Source organism: Ailuropoda melanoleuca, chromosome 2 (assembly GCF_002007445.2).
Source record: "Ailuropoda melanoleuca isolate Jingjing chromosome 2, ASM200744v2, whole genome shotgun sequence".
Lineage (NCBI taxonomy): Eukaryota > Metazoa > Chordata > Mammalia > Carnivora > Ursidae > Ailuropoda > Ailuropoda melanoleuca.
Window position 1 is genome coordinate 129,934,729 of NC_048219.1, and position 19,986 is coordinate 129,954,714.

General features: G+C 43.6%; 1 protein-coding gene across 3 annotated transcripts in view; it reads right to left on the reverse strand.

Moving 5' to 3' along the window:
• PLA2R1 (phospholipase A2 receptor 1) overlaps positions 1 to 19,396 on the reverse strand; it is a 113,030-nt gene extending 93,634 nt beyond the window's left edge. For all 3 annotated transcript variants that reach the window (XM_034654608.1, XM_019809140.2, XM_002928392.4), the window contains exons 1-2: positions 18,968 to 19,396; positions 1,324 to 1,707 (exon numbers count right to left, since the gene is read on the reverse strand). In XM_034654608.1, coding sequence (XP_034510499.1) covers positions 1,324 to 1,707; positions 18,968 to 19,076 — 493 coding nt within the window. In that variant the 5' untranslated portion in view covers positions 19,077 to 19,396. The remainder of the gene's footprint in view (positions 1 to 1,323; positions 1,708 to 18,967) is intronic.
• Positions 19,397 to 19,986: the final 590 nt, after the last annotated feature.

Consider the following 19,986-nt stretch of genomic DNA (forward strand, 5'->3'; position numbering starts at 1 on the left):
GACTCATCGGGGGCTTTCAATGGCAAGGGGGGATCAGGGCCACCTTCACTTAAGTCAACGGGGCTTGGAGCAGAAGGGCCAGCTGTAGAGGTTCTCACTCCTTCGCCACCGTTGGCAGGGGCTAGATTGAGCACACACCACATTGCCAGCCCTGGAGGTTTGGGCTGTTTAGGAACTACAGGTATTTCAGGATACACCCCCTTTTTTTCAATCCACTGACTTCTACTCGGTCTTCCCCTGAGTGTGGAGGAATGTGAGTATATGGCTAAAAAATTAACATAAGGCAAAATATTAAATTCTTCCTTAGGACCAAAGACTATTCAGAGTGCTGGCTTGTAGCACTTGCTTATTGTAGTGAGTCCTGAAAATGGCTTGCTCTTGGCTCTCTGTTTATTCATTTATTGTAGGTACAAAAGAAAACCCTGCTTTGGATCTTAGGAGTCCCTTGCTCTGCTTCCTAGGACTTGTGTAAAGTTCTTAGAAGGATATGCTCTTGTTAAGGCATAATTCTACAGAGCACCATGAAGTCAGGAGCCCCATCTGTCTTGTTGGCTTGTGTAAATTAAACGCCCAGCTCTGTACACGAGAAACAGTCAGTGCTCAATAAATATGTGAAGGATGGTTGGATGAATGAATGAAGAGAGCCACAGAACAAAATCTAAAAGATCAGTTCGAGGTTTCAGAATTTATGCCATTTTCTTTGTCTTTTTTTTTCCTGCTCAAAATGTCAAATATTACAGAACTATAGAGAAGGAAAACCCCCACTCCTGAAACCATGCTTCCCCACTTCTTGACACATGCCAGTTTACTCCTGACAGTAGTTTGTGGTTTATCTTTCAATGCCTTATACATGACCATCACGTGGATGCCAGTGAGGAGGCTTCGAGGTGCTCTGTGCGCACACTCATACATGGGGCTGAGCTTCTACAAGAGAAATGGGGGCAGGAGAGTTTCTTCTACTCGTCCTGACAAGTCTCTACTTCAAAGACCTTTTCTTCCCAACTTTATTTTCTTTTTCTCTCCTAGCCTTCCATTCTTTCTCCTCCTTTCCATTGATTCTGAGAGTTATTTAAGTGTTTTCTCCCCTCGTACCTTTAAATTCTGTGTTTTGCTTCTTTAGCAGAATGTAGAAAGCTCATTCCAAGACTCCAATAATCCTTTTATAATAAGCGAGTAAGCAACTAAAATATGTTTAGCAGACATCCCTTGAGGCTCTGGGTGCTATCATATAATATAATTTACAAATCTTTACTTGGGGGCAAAGTTTCTAAATATACCATTTCACGAGTACTTTTATTTAAATTATGATTATTATTTTTTTACCTTTGTGCAGATATTCACAAATGCTTCCACCATCTGACATATAGGAAATCCACTTTTGAAGATATTTCCGTGAGGCCACGAGCATGTTGTTGTGGTTCACCTGGACCGTGTACTGGAGAGGGCCCATGATCGTGTTCCTGTTACAGCGCCATCTCAAGGAAACGTGAGTGGAATCACACTCATATATGCTCAATGGCTGTTCTGAATTAGATAAATTCAGGCCTAGGCAGCCACTGCCTCCTATGTTAAAGAGGCGGTGGTTTGAAACCCATTTCCACAGCATGTGCTTGTTTGCTGGTTTGCAGTTCTCTAGGGTCAGTACAGATTTGCCTGCTTGAATGCATTTCTTGAGGCTTTCACTCTGGATGACGAATATTCCTTTATCTGAAACAACAAAAGAGAAAACGTGGCGTGGAACGTTCATGTATCATTAACTAGTGTCATGAGGACCCCAGTGTGCATGTCTACATGCTGCCATATGTCACAATTTACAGCCATGGGAGTTGATGGATGGGTTCACCAGAAGAGCTTTAGTTGCACAAAACAGAGGGGTTTCTTGGGAAACAAAATGGACTTGTTGGAACTAATGGGAAAGAGATCTAAGACCTTCATGGCCATACAGTAGCGAAGGCTGCCTGTTGATCCATGGGGGAGTGGTATTATGGTGAAGGGGCTCATCACAATTGGATAGAGAGCAGGGATTGGTAATAATACCCAGGGCTAAACGGGAGGGACATTGTGTGTCCAGAGTTATGGCAACCCTTTGGTTTTCTTCAGGCAAATGCCTGAATATTAGAAACCTACCAGCTGAATCAAGGGTCACTGAAATGAAAGTTCTAGCATCAAATTCCTATAGAAAAACAAAAGGGTATAGTGAAGTGCTGTTTTGTATCTTGATACAAGGTGCAGTGCTGGTGGGAAAGAATCTCCACAATTGTTCTCTGTGCTGGGTCTATGTGGAGTAAAAAAAAATGGGGACATTTGCTGTGGGGATGGCCTCTTCACAAGAGCAGCCTCGTTGGGTGGGACCAGCAATAGATGGATGCCCAGGACGCTGGCTTAGACCTGGCACCATGTATAGATACAGGAGAGGTGGTAGAGGACTGTGGCAGTGGCCAAGCCACACAGACCACAGGGAGATATGGAGAAAGTAGGCTTTTGTGATATACCTCTGAGCCTCTAACCTCCTGGAGCCAGAGGAAGAGATCTGGGTGAATTTCCTGTGGAAAAGCTGGTGGGGCCCAGCCAGGGCATGAGTGTTAGCTACCTGCCCGCTATCAGACCGTATCTCAAGTCACTGGTCTGGAAAACACCTGTTATACAATCATGAACTTGTCCTCTCACAGTTTTTTTGGAGGTAGAAATCATCTAATTTCTTCATTTTAAGCACAGAATATACTGAGTATGTTCTAAAAGTTCAATAAATGCTTGATGTTGATTAAATATGCTGGCAGCTGCAGAGTCCTGCCTCAGAGGCTGGCAGGCCTCGGGTTCCTGAGTTACTCAGCTCAGAATGTCTGGTCAGGTCCAAGAGCTCTTTTGTTCCCTCATTAAGTAGGCTCCCTTCTTATATTTTACCTACGTTCCATTCTTTAAAAATCTGAAGGGACCTTATCGGCTTTCCTTAAAATGGCTGTGGTTTAGGGCAAGTTGTGTTGTGTGGCTGGGGCATAGCACTGACAAGCGGAGTCCTTCTAGAGATTTGGAACAGTGCAGAACAAGTCTCTTTGAGCATCAGCGCATGGGGACAATGCTTCATTTTGGTAAAAGCTCTTTTGTTTTTTCCAAAGTTACTCAGGCCAAGAACTGATTTACGGTAACCAAAATCACTTATGACATTGTTAAAAAAAAGATTGCCAATGTATTAATTAAAGCTATACCTCATTTAATAATTGATAACCTTACTTATAATCATATATTTGAGGAGTTGAATTAGTTGTCAGAAAATTGCTTTGATCATCATATATCAGAGCAAAAGAGAAGCGAGTATGTGTTTGGGCGGGGGAAGAGAATGAATGGTTTTAGGGAGATTTCATTTAGATCAGGAAATTTGTTTTCCTAATGAAGACCATGTCTATATGGTTATTAGTAATAGTCATTCAAGATCAAATCTACCCCTTGCCAATGCGATGTGGACTCTGATAATTAACCTTCTCTCCAACTCTCCTTTTCACCTTTTCATGCCTGGGTAGAAGGTTAACCTTAATTTCTGCTATAATCTACTAATTACTTTCTAGCTAGCCCAGAGTTTCATTAATTTTTCACTAAAGGATAATTATTTTACTATAATTGTTCTGTAGGTTAGCTTCTATCTCAAATACACGTTCAGATATAGCCACCTACTTACTGGCTGGATCTCAGCCCCCTGGGCCTCAGTTTATACACTTAAGATGGGTGGACAGACGAGTGGTTGAGGGTTCTCAATCAGGCAGACTAGTCTGAAACTTTGGTCTCAGTGAGCCTCGCCTTTCCCTTTTGAACTGGGAGCATGTGTGATACTGACCTCACAGGGATACTAAAAGTTAAATAATCCATGCAAAGCATCACACACCACTTCAGCATAGGAAGACTTCAGCAAGTCGATGTTGTTATTATTGTTACCATCATCCTTTTGGCTTCCCAATTCTTGGTCTGCAGAGGCAACTGTAGGTCTGATTGATCAGCTGGATGGTGCTAATTTGAGCATCCCCAAAGACTTCCCTTTTATCATTACCAGAAAAATTCATTTTTACTCTAGCTTTTGCAGCACACAGCATGTGTAGACTTTTTAAACAATCCTGAGGTCATCTTTTATGGAGGAAAAATACTCTTAAAAAGCCAGATTACAAAATTCTTGTTTGTTCAAGTATATGTGCAGTCATGAATTATGACTCATCATCTGTTCATCTTCCATACTAGCATCTATCTGTAAAGTCTATATGGCAGCTCTCTTATAAGAAAGAGAAAACCCATGATGTTGACAAGCAGTGTATGGATGAGTGAACGGATGGTCTGTAAGTCAACATGGAAATTATTTATCACTAACATTTTGGATGAATAAATAATGTTTTTAAATGTTCAAATTATTAAGTGTTACGAGAAAAGGAGTGGTGGAATCAGAAATTCTGTAGTAATAAAAGTCATAAAAATACCCTTCTGAACCAGAAGATATTTGACAAGTTTAATCCCATGCTGCTCACTTTTGGAGTGCTATTATGTTTTCATGCCCAGCTGCCTTTAGAATGTAGCTTTGGAAAAGTTCCTCAGAATGTATCATAAACAAGTAGCTCTGGCTTAACAATAACAATAAATATGCCATCTCCAAAGGAATACTATGCCATACAAAGCTAAAAAATGACCCAATCCCATTTTCCCATTAAACTATAATAGAATCTGGTCCTGGCACCATTAATCTCTATAAATTCACTGAAGAGAAAACAATTGCTTTCAAGTAGACTATGAGGAGACCCAATATAGGTATCAACATTCTGATTATTATTATATGCATATATGGGTTGTCTGTAACAAAAACATAATGTGAAAAAAAGCCACCAATCCTTAGTGTCTATAGTCAGGTTTCAGAAAGGATGAAAATCAAAAGTGGGAGGAATCAAGATTGATTATATATGTCAAGGACATCAGTTCTGCTTGAACACTGATTAAATGATTAATGAAATACTGCCAGAATTACTAAATCTCTTCGCAGTAAAATGTTATTATACTTCCCTTCATAATTATAAGTTTAGGAGGAAAGAAAGGATTGATTTACTAGAAGTAACTTATAAGCTAACTTTATCTTTGGGGGGGGGAATAAAATCCACGGAACACAGTGGTTCTTCTTTCTACTTCTGGTTCTTTTGAGGAGATCATTTTAGACCCACTGTTTGGCCCCGCAGGATAACATGTACTTTTCTAAGAAATGGGAGAATTCTTCCTTGATCAAATGTGGAATTTAAGTTTAAGGTAATCTTTTCATGACTGCAGGTAGAATATTACTACATTCCACAAGTGTTCATTGAGTGCTAGCCACGTGGTAGGCACTGTGTAAGATACCAGACACAGAGAGAGGAATTATTTGCCTAAATATCTGTCCCTTTAAAGTATATCCATTTCTTCTGAAATCATGAGAATTATAGTTAATGGAAGGAAGGGAGTTCCCTCAGTTCCAAAGAAAACATTATAACTACATTTAAAATAGCCCTTAAAGGCAAGTGATGAAAAAAAAAAGAAAATAGCCCACAATTTAAAACGCTTGACTGGATCCTCAACTGGCATCAAATGTGAGGTGGACATGGGTCCTCAGTGTCCTCGGATCATTCTGAGTGGGGAGAGAGTGAGCACGCACTTGCACACTTTCCAGGGAGAAGACAGAGAATAGCACTGGAAGGAATGAGGCCATTTTTTTTAAATTATGATATGTTAGTCACCATACAGTACATCATTAGTTTTTGATGTAGTGTTCCATGATTCACTGTTTGTGCATAACACCCAGTGCTCCATGCAGTACGTGCCCTCCTTAATACCCATCACCGGGCTAGCCCATCCCCCCTGCTCCCTCCCTTCTGAAACCCTCAGTTTGTTTCCCAGAGTCCATAGTCTCTCTTGGTTCATTTCCTCTTCTGCTTACCACCCCCCTTCATTATTCCCTTCCTTCTCCTACCCATTTCCCTAGGAATGGGGCCATTTGGAGGAGACTAACTTTCCTCACAAACCTGAACCGTAAACTTTAGAGCTGATAGGACTGTAAAGATTATTTCATTGAATCATCCTTTTACATTTTTTTCTGAGCCATTTTGTCTTGAAGTTTAATATCCATGTGCTCAGTGAGGACCATATAGGTCTAGGTCTGGCTTTATTTACATACATTAATTTATAACCTATAAAGAAGAAAATAAACTGCTGCAGATTGTTGCCGAACAATTTGAAGTAGGAGACTTGAAATTTCAAGCAGACATATTTTCAGTCCCTAGTATATGTGTTAGGAACCCTGCAGAAAAAAGGATATGTATGTCATAGTGTTTGCCCTTAAGGAATTGATGTTAATCCTGGGAGTATATCATGAAATGTACAGAAAGAGTTATAACTTAATGCCAAAGTATATTTTGATGTCAGAGGTATAAATAAACACAATGAGGTGGGAGCCAGGGCTAGCAGGGGTAATTTGGTTTATCAGAGAAATCTCTCTCTTTCTTCCAATCTCTCTCTCTCTCTCTCTCTCTCTCTCTCACATACACACACACACACACACACACACAAACACATTTTCATTCAACAGTCATTTATTAGGGACCTAACTTTTGTCACACATGGAGGTATATTGGTGAACTAGCCCAGCAAGATGCCTGTTTCACTGCAGAGAGAGAGAAAGAGAGAGAGCTCAGAACAGTGCAGGAGGTCTATAGGCATAGCTGGGGGCACTCTGGACAGAGAGAATATCACCAAAGCTCAGAAGTGACAAAAATAATCACCTCCAGGGTGATGAGAGCCCAACTATATAGAAGACTTTGGTGGTTATAGAATACAAAGTTAGAAAGAGGTTGTTTGGGGCCATTTTATGAAGAAGTTGAATTTTATTCAAAAATTTTCCTATCATTCTTCAGATGAGAGAGAGAGAGAGCTTTGGGAATAAGAGCAGGCATGACTGAGGCTGTGGTGTAGACGAATTGGCATGGTGAATCATTCAACAAAAGCATTTATTGAGCACTTACTGTGTGCCCAGCATTGTTTTAGGTGCTAAGATTATCAGTGAGACAAACATCCAGGTTCCTGGCCTAGAGGAGTTCTCATCCTTAGATGGGATGAGACAGTCCCCCAGTGAAGCTGGAGCACAGTCTGGGGACTATTGCTATGGTCCAGGAAGGGGACAGAAGGCGTTAATTCAGCTGGGGTGGTGAGAAAGAAGAGGGAATGGTGAGACTCCAGTCACTAGAAAGAGAACTCAAAGGGGGAAGAAATGACAAGATTTAGTGATCGATGGAATGTGAGGCTTCTGGAAAAGGTAGTTTCAGTGACTTGTTTTCTAGTTTCAGCTGTTCATGTGGCTGGTAAATGCCTGCCAATTCCTATGATACCATGGGTTGGAGTCTCAAGCCTGGGGCTACTATTATAGTCTGACCCGTCTGTTTGAACGGTGCTGACTGGAGGTACCTGTAGGACCATTTCTCTTGAGGCCCTAACCACTTCACTTTTGGCACCCCTTCTGATCACCTCCACCTGCCTTGGGGTGCCTCTTTCTGCTTTAGACAGCCCCTCTTACAAATGGCTGGAGGTTTGAAGTGGTAAGTGAATAAGATAAGGTTTGAAGCATTAAGACTTCGTTGAGATTTCTGTACTTTTCACACAAAAACACTGGAAACAAGCAATAAAACAATTCCTAAAGAAACGCTCTTTTTATGGTGAATTTTAGGCAAGCAAAGGGCTTTCTGGTATTCAGTAAATTCTACTCTGATGGTGGCCACCTAATCCAACTACGGTAAAAGTCAGCCTCTGTGCTTCTCCATGTTAAGGGAAGTGGAAGGAAAAGTTCACATACACGGTTCACATCAAGTGCAATGCTTAAGAAAGCTATTAGGAAGCCACAGCCTGCCAAAAACAATCCAGTTTCAACCTCCCACCCATTTCCCTGGATTTAAAGCTCTTCTCCTCTATGCACCCACACAGCTGGTGCTCAGGCACTCTCCGCCCTGTAGCATCTCTTGAATCTGTTTCATTCCATTCTGTTCTGACAGTATGGTAGTCCCTCCCCGGCCCTTAGCTCCATTTTGCTTTTGGCTGTTTCAGTTTAGCTGAGGCCAGCCATGGTCAGGCAGCAGATGATCCTTCTTCCTATGTGTCACCAGAAGGTCACAGGTAGCCTAATACTATAATACCTACAGTATTCACCTCTACGTCACCTCATCACACAGATATTTTATTATCTGCCATCAGCACAAGAAGGGTGGGTACAGTACAATGAGGTATTTTGAGAAAGAGACCACATTCACATAATTTTTATTACAGTATATTGTAATTGTTTTATTTCATTATTAGTTACTGTGGTTAATCTCTTACTATGTCTAATTTATAAATTAAACTTCATCATAGTATGTATGTGTAGGAAAAACCATAGTATGTATAGGGTTTGGTACTATCTGCAGTTTCGGGCATCCACTGGGGGTCTCAGAATGTATCCCCCACAAAAAGAGGGAGACTACAGTATTTCAGTTTGGGCATGGAAAGGGTCCAGAAGGTAGTGGGGAGGGCATTTCTCCCCTGTAACCAATCCGAAGGTAAGCACGTCTCTCTTGAGATGTATTGACCTTTTCCAGCTACACAAATTCGGGTTTGTCCTGTCTAGTGAACAGTGGATTCAGATCTGATTGTGCTCCTTACTTAGATGACGCCGTAGCAGGAAAGGATGTTGTAAGCTGCTGAATCAAGTTCTGTTCATGGCTGAATGATGCAGAAAATCTGGATTCTTAATATGACTTTCCAAACCAATAAGCAAGGAATTTCTGATGCTTGCAGCATGTGCACTGTACTCGAAAGAACAGTCCCGCAGAACAAAGTGAAAAGTGTGCCTGTCCCTTCTGGCCCTCTCTGCATGCATATTTGCATTTTATCCCAAACCATCTGAGATTTGGTGTTTGTCTCTTAACTGACAGCACCTAACAAAGCCTGTGGCTACCTCTCAATTGCCTTCTATTAATCAACTGAAAGGTAAAGTACATTTTAAAATATCTCCTTATCCTATCACAGAACTTCCCTTTCTTTATCTGACCTAGCACTGTCCTTGATTTTGAGCTTTCTTTATTTTCCTGCAGCTTCTGAACCTGGATAATCACCACCTCCACAGGCCCATGGGATCCCTCTTGCTAAATCTTTTTATGTGTTCTCTCCTCTTTTCTCTCTAATCTTCCCAAATTGCCACTCCCAGTTCCACGGGGCACACAATACTCTTTCTCACACCCAGGAAACATGAAACCCAGCTAATCAGCTCCACTGGCTCCAGTTTTGTGGGAATTCGAATTGCCTGTTACCAACCTCTATGTGAAGTGGGTTAACCCTTTTAGACTGTCCTTGCCACTCCCTGCTTACTCGGATTCCCTCCCGTCCCTTCCCTCTGCCATTCTCATTTAGCAGTAGCTGACCCTTGCAGAAAATCTCATCTCTTCTGAAGTTCTTCACTGTATCTCGCTGTAACTTACCAATGAATTCTTAAACTGAGTTGAAAATCTTTTTCTTCCTTTTTGCTTTAGTCTGTCCCTCCATCATTTTGTCTTTAACTCAAAAGCACCTAATAGACATTACTGGTATAAAAATCATTATTCACAGCAGCTCTGTTAGCTTCTTATAGACTGTTGAAAATATACCATCTCAGTCACCAGGAAGCCTCGCTACAAAGAGCAAGTTACGGCAAGACACAGTAAGACAGAACATAGTTAAACTTCTCTCACAAATGCCTGCACATTGAAGCCCTGGGGATATGATTCAAAGGCGAGGTCACAAAACAAGCAGAAACAGAAAACAACTCCAACAACAACCAAAACAACCCTGGAAATGATGTGACATTATTGAATGGAAAAGTGATTACATGAGCTCATCCATCTTAGGTGTTTTAAGAATATACCCTTTTAAGAAAAATATACATTTAATTAACTGGGGGATAGAAATTAGCACAAACACAAAAACAACTTTTAATGGTAGATATATCATTAGCCCTGTATTAGTTTGCTACGGCTGCAGTAAAAAGTACCACAAACTGAGTGAGTGACTTAATAGAAATTTATTGTCCCACAGATTTGGAGGCCGGAAGTAAAAAATCAAGGTGTCAGCAGGACTGGCCCCATCTGAGCCTGTGAGAGGAGAATCTGTTCCAGGCTCCCTGCTTGCGTTGTAGATGGGTGTCTTCTCCCTGTGCCTCTTCATATCATCTACTTTCTATGCATATTTCTGCATCCCAGTTTCCCCTTCTTATAAGGACACCAGTCATATGAAATTAGGGTCCACCCTAATTGCCTCATTTTAACTCCATTACCTCCGTAAAGGCCCTATCTCTAAATAAGTTCTCATTCTGAGGTAATGGGGGTTAGGAATTCAACATATAAATTTAGAGGGGGATACAATTCAAACTATTATTAGTCCCCATGCTTCTGATTCAGGCTGGCTACCTACTTTGCAGAGCCCAGAGTAAGATAAAAATGTAGGGCCCTATCTGGAGCAGGGAAGTCAATTCAATCTCCACTTCCTATGAGCCCACAAGGGATTGTAGCCTCTGTGCCAGAAAGTGCTGGACTCACACTCAGTACCTGGATTGGGGATAGGTGACAGGCTCCCCACCCCATCCTCACCAAACAGGCCTGGTGCTGTCAGCCCAGTGGGGATAGCCGCTGCCTTGCTCCTCCCTTAGATGCCACTGGCCATCCACTAGCAGACGCCCAGCCTCCTGTCCCCCAACCTGAACACAACCTGTTGAAACAGTGGATGGAGGGTAGGAGTGGGGAAGCGGCAGCTTAGAACCCATCCAGGGGATCTGGCCGGGCTGAGTAGGTGGTTGTGAAACAAGTGGGACCGAGCTTGAGCTGAGGTTTCTAGCTTCTGGCTCATTCTCTGTTGTCCCATGAACCTTCATGCCCAAAGCACAAATTCAGAGATTAAAATTATTAAGAACTGCAAGACCCAAAACCACAGAACATTAAACTCCAAGTGCAATGCCCTGTTGAGCACGACACTCTATGTGTCTTCACTGGCCACATGCCCATGAACCCACCCTGTTCTTACTAGAACAAATCTAACACTAAAGATGAAAGTCTTTGGAAAACTACAGAGCCCTTCTTTTATGGCAGAACTGCTTGAAGCTGAACAGTAACTGCCTTGGTTTCTTCATCTGCACAATGGGTGTAATAATAGCACTGGCTTCATAGGATCATGATAAGGATGACTTCAGTCACTATGATCACTATATAAGTGTTAGTAAAAGAAAAGCAAATCTAAATGTCAACCATGGATAGTGTCAAGTAAGACAATAATGCTTTTAGACAACCACTTTGAATTTCCTCTTATATTTTCATAACTGAAAAGGAAAGTTCTCAAGAGCAGAATGCCAAAAGCCAGAAATAGTAAAACTTTTTTATGTGCATATTTCTTTTTTATGCTAACAAGCTTTTTTTTTTTTTGGCGTTTATTTTATTACCTGGGAGACTGAATATATTTTTAGGTTAGCCATTTACTTTTTTTAAATTAAGTTTTCATTTAAATTCTAGTTAGTTAACATAGAGAGTAACATTAGTTTCAGATGTGCAATATAGTGATTCAACACTTCCATACACCACCCAGCACTCATCACAACCACTGCACTCCTTAATCCCTATCACCTATTTCATGCATTCCTCCACTCACCCCGCTTCTTCTGGTAACCACCAGTTTGTTCTCTATAGTTAAGAGTCTATTTCTTTGTTTGTCTTGCTCTTTTTTTCCTTTATTCATTTGTTTAGTTTCTTAAATTCCACATATGAATGAAATCATACGGTATTTGTTTTTCCCTTACTTATTTCACTTAGCATAGTAGCATATTTATTTGGAACTGTAGTAGTCTGGAAAGTATCATAAATTAAAAAATCATGTGGCCACACATGAAAGCAGAAACCTCTTGTTTGTTTTGTTTAGCTCTGTATCACAGAACCCAATTTACAGAAATAATTTTAATAATATTCCTCCATTTTTCTTGACTGGCTTTATAAAATATTTTTCCCTGAATGACTTAATACAGTGTTTATAAGGCATTCTTTTGTTTGCTTCTTTTATGAAGTGTATTTCCTTTCACTCTGAATAATTAAAGAAATATAATTTATGTTCCTAGCTTTGTATTGGAATATCTCCTAAAAAGCTTTCAAGGATAATTTTTTTTTAAAGATTTTTTTTATTTATTTATTTGACAGAGATAGAGACAGCCAGCGAGAGAGGGAACACAAGCAGGGGGAGTTGGGAGAGGAAGAAGCAGGCTCATAGCAGAGGAGCCTGATGTGGGGCTCGATCCCATAGCGCCGGGATCACGCCCTGAGCCAAAGGCAGACGCTTAACCGTTGTGCCACCCAGGCGCCCCTCAAGGATAATTTCTAAAAGAAAGTGGAGGCAAGGGTCTGTAAGTGTCTCAACTATATTACTTTGATAGATTACATGAGGATTCATCACACAGGGATGAGTTTAGAAGAGACAAAACAAAGGAATCATTTCTTCAGAAAACTGGATATAAATAAGCAAACTGTTAGGTCAAGGAAGAGGAAATGAGGGGACGACTGAGCTCTCTGTGTGAGTTTACTGTTCTGGTCATTGGCTTAGAACCTGCATTGTGTGGTATCAGTTACTGTAACAACGCAACAATAGGAAGAAGTTAGAAACTTAATGAGAAAAAGTAAAGCACCAAGAAAACTGGACGTCTATGCTGACTCTCAAAAGGAAAACAGCTAGTCAGAGAAGCTGGGATGAGAAAAGCATGAAGTGGAAGAGATTCTGAGAGATGATGATGAAAATGGGAGAAACAGAGTCAGGTGGTGGGAGTGATTGATGGCCTGGTAGGAAAGCTAAACCCGTATTGGATCAGGCTTTCACTTAAATTCCACATCTCTAGATTAGGAGAATGGCTCATTGCCTAGGGGTGTAGGAATTGCCTAGAATGGTTTTTTAAAAATCGCTAACTTTTCTGCTTTATGAAAATATTCACTCTTACATGTAGACGTACTGGTTTGGAAAAGGAGGAACTGCAGAGCACAAGAGGCTGGCTTCCATTCCTCCTGTCACAGAATCAAATCACATGCTCCCATCAAACAACAGGATAGAAAATGAACTATTTTATGAGGTCACAAGGCTATGGGGGAGGTGTTTTCTGCATTAGTGCTTGAGTGCCTGGTTCAAATTCCCATTTTTCTAGTTCCTATAGGTGCAAACTCTTTAACCTTCTTCATTGGCCAAGAAGTGAAGTGTATGTATTAATAGTACCTACCTTATTGTGCTGAAGGTTCGGTGTGTTAATGTATGAAAATAGCACAGTAATCGTTCTTCAAATGTTGGGTACTATTAGGAGCAGTCAAGGGAGCCATTGTTATCTTTGTATCAGAAATGGAAGCTATGGGTAAATCTCAGGGTCACCGCGTCTCCCCACTGCTGTCTCCAGGTGGTGGCTCTCATCACCCTCCTTCAGAAACCTCTCCCACATGGCAATCAGTCTTCCCTTCCTCAACACTGGGGTGTGCCATCCTGAACCTCTTCCTTAACTTCGCTATGACTTTGATGCCAGCAGGCTCCGCGTTCTCCTCTCCACCTCAATGCCTTCAACTTCCGCACAGATGCCCTAACACTCCAGCCCAGCGTTTTCTCCACCACAGGTCATGGCTCATGAATGGGTCATGATATCAATGTAGTGTGTCATAACCCATGTTACAAAATAAAGAATGGAACAGAGTAGATGAGTACCAGCACATCATATTAGGTAATGGTATTTTTTAATTGAAACTTTTGTTTCACACGCATATGTCTGTACTGCTGTGGATACTGGGTTCCTCAACTTACTCTGCTCCAAGGACCTTCTTTCACCTGTTCCCCGCTTCAGTGACCACGATTACAACCACACCTTGGACCCGGTCACTACCAAGAAAGGATAACCACTGCCCCTCCTGTTCTGCGTTTGTCTGCATTTCTCCCATGTCTTTCACTAAGTTTATTGTTTTTAATTTTCTTCTTTTTTAAGCCATATATCCGGAATCCAAACTTTCTGCTTCTCAGTATTCCTGCTGTGACTGACTTAGCTCAGGTCATCAACGTCTTTCTTCATGAGCAGTCGCTTTAACCTCTCACATGGTCTCTTTGCTGCCCTCCATAACTACCCTCGTCAAGTCCCAAACTGACCATGGCATTCCTAAACTTAAAAGTGTGTTCCAGTTCCCTTCATGAGGCTCTTCTTAGCAGTACCCAGTTCATGCCACCAGAATTTATTTTCCTTAAGCAGAGCCTCTAACCAAACTCTTCATTTCCTCATCTCTTGCATGGATCCGAATATAGATTTGTCACAACTTCCTGTCCTGCCACAACCCTATTCTGGGGATCTACGCTATCACAGCCCCTAAGGAAGCAGATCCGTGTGTGCACCTCACACCGCGATCACAGCCTACCAGCCATGGGAAAGCCTCTAATTCAAGGGCAGAGTGCAGGGACTGGCCAGCATGCTATGACGAGTGTGACCAGATTCCTCTCCCAGGAAATTAGGCAACTTTTTCAAGGAAGCTGTGGGAGCTACACATGAAAGTTCCTGCAAGTTAAAGCAGAAGAGACCAGTCCACAGAAAGAACCAAACAGGGACTAGCAAGCAGAGAGAGAGGAAAAGAGAAAGTAGTTTATTTCAGTGGCCAGTTCTCATTCGCAGGAGGCCTGGCTGCACAGGAGAGCCTGTCCTTCGGTCCCCCTTGAGATCCTAGCACCCTTTTATCCAGCCTCATGTTTGCCTGAGTGACTTTCTGTGGGCCCTCTTTCTTCCATCCAAAAGAGCTCAGACTAGAACTTTCAGCCTACTGCCCAACACGTGAATCTGTGCCTTTGCATGCTTTCTGTGCTTTCCGCCAGAATGCTCCATCTCCTTTTTCCTATGTGGCAACTACCTACTTATTTTTCAGGAAAATAAATGCCTTTTTGTAGTCCCCAGCCCCTCAGGCCAGTCCCTTCTCACCATGCCTTTAGAACTTTGCTCATTCCTTGTTGTCTTAACATCTATTGCACTGTTTTGTAATTTTTGTTTCCGTATCTGTCTCTGGACTCTCTGCCTCTTGAGGACATAGCCTACTCATATTTTTATCTTCCCAATCTGGGAGTGAGTAATAGATTTCATTGGTTCCCTATCCACACCACTGACCCTGGAGGTCATTCACCTGAGACAGTTCTCATATTTTCTGACCGACTCTCTGTGTCTCTTTGCCTCACAGTGCTCCACGCAGGCTAGAGACCAGATTAGTGCCCCAGGAGAGACCCTCCATCAGGGAGAAATAGGAGTTGGTGGATGAATACCTCTGTTTCCTGCCCCTTGGTGGGCCCACTGTGTTTTCCAGAGTCACTGAGAAGGGCTCCTGTGAAATTGAGCCCCTTCCCTGTCTTATTTCCTCACTCTTTCATTGTGTCTTCTAGAATCACCTCCCAAATAAATACATGTCTCAGGGATTCCTTGTGGGTGAACCCAAACCAAGTAGGGAGATAAGGCACATAGTGCTCAACAGATAGTGAATGAATAGCTGAGGCCTTCAGCCCCTCACCCTCTTCCCATTGGCACAGGATTTCAAGAGATGACCCTACCCCTTTACTTCAGTTCACTGTCTTCTAGACGGGCCCCCATGGCCATGCACTTTGACCTCAGGCTCATCAGCACCCCCACTTCCCTTGGTCACTGCTCATTCAGAAAAGCCTACCCTGACTGTTCTGAAGGACTAACACAGCCATGGGCTCCCTCCTCCAGTCCTGCCCCTGGGAAAATAAGTACTGCTGAGGAAAGTCTCTTATTATTGGGTGGGATGAGACCATTTCACATCATTTTCAGCTCTCAACATAGCTTTAAAATTCTTTCATTGCCCCCTGTTCATTTCCTTTAGCAACCTCTACAGAGACTATGTCCACCTTTCTCCAGGTGCCTACTCCCATCTTCATTCTCCCACCTGCCCTCCCAGTGTTAGGGGTCCTTGAGTGAGTGAAGTTACCATGTTGCAGCACTTGCTAGAAGAGCTCGGACTGCAGAATCACAGTGAGGCCTGTGTGATAGCCAACTAGAGGTGGGAGACAAGCTGCAGATGTGCCAAGTACAGTGCCGTGCACAGGGCAGGATATGATTGTTAAAGGCCTGTCAACCTGTCAAAATTGTCTGGATAGGCCAGAGGAAGATGGTGCTGTGGTTATACTGAAACAAAAGGACAACACCTGAGTAAGTACTATTATTCCCTCCATTTTTATATGCGATGAAACTGAGGCACAGAGAGGTGAAGTAACTTGTCCAAGGTAACACAGCTGGTAAATGGTAGAGATAGGATTTGGACCCATACAGTCCGGCTCAGAGACCATGAACTGAACTATTATATGACACTAAAATGATTGATAAATGAAAAGTCAGCACAAAAGCATCCATCATCTGCCTCCCAAGGCTGGGATGCTTATAATACATATCAATTCAATCAATAATACATATGAAACAACTCAGATGAAAAAGTACTATATGTATAATCTGCCTTGCATTATTACATATCCCTTATTAGTGAGTATAAAGCTGAAATGCATGCATATTTCTTCTGGCTGCTCTGTGGATACCAATCATGGCTGAAAGTAAGTCACCGTGGTTGGTGCACGTGTGGAACACCCCCAAAACATGATCAAAAACCTGTGTAAAAGCTGTACCTCAGCTTCCACATTTGAAAAATGGATGTCTGGAGTAGACAATGTCTCAGGTCCCTTCCAGTGCTAAGATTTGGTTTTTCCATCTTGAGATAGACAGGAAAAACCTGATTTCAAACCCATCTAGATTATACTTAAAATTTCACTGATGTGGGTGATGGAAGTCAGGGAGGGGAGCCTGTGCAAGGATTGGCACATTCAATGTCACACAGTCTCCAATGCCACACATTCAGTGAACACCAGTAACAGCATTTTCATATCTGAATAATCTCTCTGCTAATTATGTCAGATTTTCAGATTTGCAAATTGTCACTTGGAATGTACAGGAGATAGCAGATGGTTTTAACTTCAGAGTGTCCTTGACCACTGAGAAGAAGGCACTGATTAGAAACTATCTCAGGCCAGGATTTGGGTGGCTACATATAGTAGGGATAAGCTCATCAGTGCATTTTCAGTGTGGCTTGGGTGCAGCTTCTGTCCTATGGGCTGCTGCCCTGTTCTCAATACCTAGCGCTCAGGCACATTTTAAAATGTAGAGGAATAATGCGGTTTGGTAAACTCTTAGTGGAGATGGAACCTACCAGGGGGTCAAATGTACATCCACAGGACTTTTTTTTTTCTTTTTTCTTTTCTTTTCTCTCTCCCTCCCTCCCTCCTTTCTTTCCTTCCTCCCTCCCTCCCTCCTTTCTTTCCTTCCTTCCTCCCTCCCTCCTTTCTTTCCTTCCTTCCTCCCTCCCTCCTCCCTTTCTTTCTTTCTTTCTTTCTTTCTTTCTTTCTTTCTTTTCTTTTTTGGGTATCTGCTCAATTAGAATTAGCATTGGAAGGGACCTGAGACATTGTCTACTCCATTGTCTACTCCCCTTTCTTTCCTCTTTTTAAGATTTTATTTTTTTATTTGACAGAGAGAGAGGGAGAGCACAAGCAAGGGGAGCAGCAGGTAGAGGGAGAGGGAGAAGCAGACTCCCTGCTGAGCAGGGAGCCTCATGTGGGACTTTAACCCAGGACCCTGGGATCATGACCTGAGCTGAAGGCAGACGCTTAACGAACTGGGCCACCCAGGTGCCCCCACAGGACCGTTGTATTGAATTTTTCAAGAAGGTTAAGAGGTCTCTGATCTTTGGCCATTTTAGAATAAGAATTACTCAACCTGTCCCCGATAAAGCCTTGTGGGAGTGCTAGAGAATACAGTCCAGAAAAGATTACCTAAAAAATGTAGGCATAGTATGTTGAGAAAGAAAACAAACAAACAAACAATGAATGCAGGCATGGATCACACCCTGTTTTACCTCTTCTTTCCAAACTTAAACCCAAAGGCAGAGAGGACAGAGGCTGCCTGGAGGTTCCTGCTGGTTTATTTGCCCCCTGCCTCCCTTCTCCTTTCACAGAGGAGCTTTCAGTTTTGGACACTGGCCTCTTGGCCTTAAGAAGCCCCCATGCAGTTAGTTATTCTCCGATGTGGTCCCCTTTTATGAGTCTTCTGCGCACTGGGTGCTGAATAAATGGTGACTTGATCCATGTGTGCACATGGGCTGCGGGGGTGAGTTTGAGGGAACTCTGGCTCACAGGTGTGCCAGATGCCTTAGGAACGATCTCATTTACTCCTCCGTGGGCCTCTGGATATCACACACCCCATTTCTCTGATGAGAGAAAGTGAGAGGCAAAGAGGATCATCTGCTCCAGCTTGCATCGTTTGTGGCCTACAGAGGCTCCATGCCCCCATTTGGTCTGCAAGGTATTAATAGAAAAGATTATATATTCTTTCCCGAAGGAGCAGAGGGATGGAAGCCCGGCTCGGGGCCACTGGGCAAGTGGCGGCACACACGCAGGTTTGCTTTGGGAGGGGACGAAATGGGACATCTTTTTGCAGTCATTTATCGGAGAGATGACCCTCCCAAATAAACAACTCTCAGGTGGCTACATTTGGAAACGTCTCCTATCTTTATGTGCCCGGCTTGTCCCGGGCCAGAGCTCAGTCAAGTTTTGCTTTGGAACCCGGGCCGGGCCCTCGCCGCGCAGCCCGCGGACGCCTGGACGATGCAGGACTGGAGGAGAAGGTTGGGGGGCAGGAAGAGCGGGGTGCAAGGCCCGTCCCGGTGCAGGACTGGCTCATCCGCCGGCCTTCGCGGGACTACGGAGACGCGGCCATCATATAAATCCGGTCGCCTTAGCTGCTTACCCCTCCTCGCCCTCAGCTTCACCCCTTCCTCCTCTGCCGTAACCACCCCCGGCCCCGATGTGCCGATCTGGTCTCTTCGGCCCGGGGGACACTCACCCTGCCACTCGAGGACCGACTCGGGGGTAAGCGCGGTCACCGCGCCCTCGGCCAAGCTCCGTGGCGCCCCCAGCAGAAGCAGCAGGGTCAGCGACTGCAACAACAGCATCGCTAACCATTAGGCTCGCCGCGCGGCCGGGAGACGGTCGCGGGGGGGCCAGCGCCAAAGCCCAAGCGCGGGGCCGCGGGGCTGGGCGGGACCGCAGCCCCCTCGGTGCTCCACGCCTCGGCGGGCCTCGCCACCCCAGCCTCCCGGAGGCCCCTCCGTCGTCCCTGTCACCACAGTGTGCGGACACTCGGGGCTCTGGGCTGGAGACAGAGAAGTTGTGGAGGTTTTCCCCGCCCTACTCACTCCGCTTCGAGAAGGAGGAGGAAGAGGCGGTGGACCATCTGCCCTTCCCAGAAATTCCTGCCTTTGGGGTGGGGAGAGAGGAGGGGTGAGGCTACCCGGTGCAAGCTCCTCCTGCTTCCAGTCCCCTCTCTCCTTCCTCGGGGAGGCCGAAAGGAGTTGGGGGTGAGCAAGTAGAGAATCTCTGGGACAGGAAGTCTGACATTTGAGTTTGCAAACCAGCCGGATTCTGGTAAACACTGCAGGTTCGGCAGCAAGCAGCTTAGAGTAAACCGAGCTGCTCTGTGAACCCAGGCGCTTTGGGAGTACTCTGGATCTCCCCTCCCCTGGAATGTGCATGGGGTGCACCAGGGTCCTTCCTCAAAGTACCCCCAAGGTTCTTCCATTGTTGAGCTCCTTTTCTTTTTTAAATGCTATCTCCCCACTTTCCATCTCCTTGAATCCCCCTAACCCAGCAAAATAACTGGGTTAACCCACTTTACAGCTGTTATCCGACTTTATAGCTGAGAAAAGCCATTTGGAAAGGCAAAATTATTTGCTCTAGGTCACTCCTTAATCTAGTAAAAGTTACTCCCTAAACTAGTAAGGAGGAAAAGCCTAGAATGTAGTTCTTCTAACTGTAGTCCTTCAAATAACCAGAACACTAGAAACATTTAATATTCATGAGAAC